Raw genomic sequence first — 1,605 nt, 5'->3', positions numbered from 1 at the left:
GCGAGAGCCAGCGCCGTGGCAGCCACCGCCACTCCTGCCCCGAGTGCGGTAAGACCTACGCCACCTCCTCCAACCTCAGCCGGCACAAGCAGACCCACCGCAGCCTGGACAGCAAGATGGCGAGGAAATGCCCCACCTGCGGGAAGGCGTATGTCTCCATGCCCGCCCTGGCCATGCACATCCTCACCCACAACCTCAAGCACAAGTGCGACGTGTGCGGCAAAGCCTTCAGCCGGCCCTGGCTGCTGCAGGGCCACATGCGGTCCCACACCGGGGAGAAGCCGTTCGGCTGCTCCCACTGCGGGAAAGCCTTCGCCGACCGCTCCAACCTGCGCGCCCACATGCAGACCCACTCCGCCTTCAAGCACTACAAGTGCAAGCAGTGCGAGAAGACCTTCGCCCTCAAGTCGTACCTCAACAAGCACTACGAGTCCGCCTGCTTCAAGGGCTCCGAACACAGCTGTGCAATAGGGAACTAGCCCCCCAACCCCTGTGGCACATCCCCATTCCCAACCTCATCCTTCTATCCAATCCCCATCCCTGTCCCCATCTCATCCCATGCCCATGCCCATTCCCATTCCCCTACACATCCCACCCTGTCCCCACCCCCATCCCTATCCCATCCTGGTCCTAGTCCCTGTGCTAGCACTCCTGCAGCTGCAGCCAGCTGGTTTGTTGCTGTGCTGAGGCCGGAGGACACATCCCCACAGACTTACTCCCCACCTGCTCCCTGGGAAGGGGGTCCCCCACAGTGGGACCCAGTTCCTTTCCCCTGGTCCCAGAGACACCCCGCAGCCAGGCAGGTCTCTCTGCGGGGGACTCACCTGGGGACCTCTTCCAAACCCAGGAGAGACTTTCCTCCCCTAGCTCGTGACTTTCACCTCTATTTATTTAATTTATTACTATTATTTATTTAGAGCTGCTGCTTCTCTTCCCGGGGGATCCCGGGGGAGAAAAGACACTTTTCTGCTCCCCACTAGGAGCAAACCCTCCCCTTGACCCTAATCCTGATGGGACCATGGGCTGGTGCTACTGCTGGTTCGGCAGGACTGACGGCTACTGACGGGGCTGCCAGTCACCCTTGGAGCCTGGGGTCCCTGCATGCCACCACCCAGGGCCCCTGCTGCCCCTCTGCCCCGTGGCACAGTGTTCACCCTGGCCCTGCAGATATGCAGCTCTGGAGTCAGGGGAAGAGCCAAGGGAAAAGCGAGGGGCTTCCAGCAGAGATCCACAGGACACATCCTCCATCAGCTCCCAGCTCCCGGCTTTGCCAGGCACAACTGGCCTCTGCCACGGTGATGGGGAATAGCCCCCCAGGCAGGTGCAGCCCCCCTCCCCATGTGAATGGCTGGGCTGGCAGCTGGGCTGGAGACCCAACCCTGGGGCAGGCAGCACCTGAACCCCCCAACCACCCCCCGTGTATCCCCAGCCCCTTCTCCAGCCGGCTCCCGGCTCCCTCGCCATTGCCCCCCACCTGCACTCAGGAGGAGGGGGTCAGAGTAGCTGTAAAGTTTGGGTGAGTCTATTTAAATGTTCTTATTTATATTATTTATTACTTACGCTTTTCACTATTTATTTGTCAAGACTGGCAGTGCGCTGCCAGCC

At 60.7% G+C, this 1,605-nt stretch overlaps 1 protein-coding gene across 1 annotated transcript in view; it reads left to right on the top strand.

The window, feature by feature from the left end:
- SCRT2 (scratch family transcriptional repressor 2) overlaps nucleotides 1–1,303 on the top strand; it is a 10,164-nt gene extending 8,861 nt beyond the window's left edge. The window contains 1 exon segment of the mRNA XM_017735684.1: nucleotides 8–1,303. Coding sequence (XP_017591173.1) covers nucleotides 8–479 — 472 coding nt within the window. The 3' untranslated portion in view covers nucleotides 480–1,303.
- The last annotated feature ends 302 nt before the right edge of the window (nucleotides 1,304–1,605 follow it).

The sequence above is a fragment of the Corvus brachyrhynchos genome, unplaced genomic scaffold (genome assembly GCF_000691975.1).
Source record: "Corvus brachyrhynchos isolate BGI_N302 unplaced genomic scaffold, ASM69197v1 scaffold10, whole genome shotgun sequence".
NCBI lineage: Eukaryota > Metazoa > Chordata > Aves > Passeriformes > Corvidae > Corvus > Corvus brachyrhynchos.
Note: the sequence above shows the minus strand (reverse complement) of the source record. Positions and strands in the feature narration are given on the sequence as shown.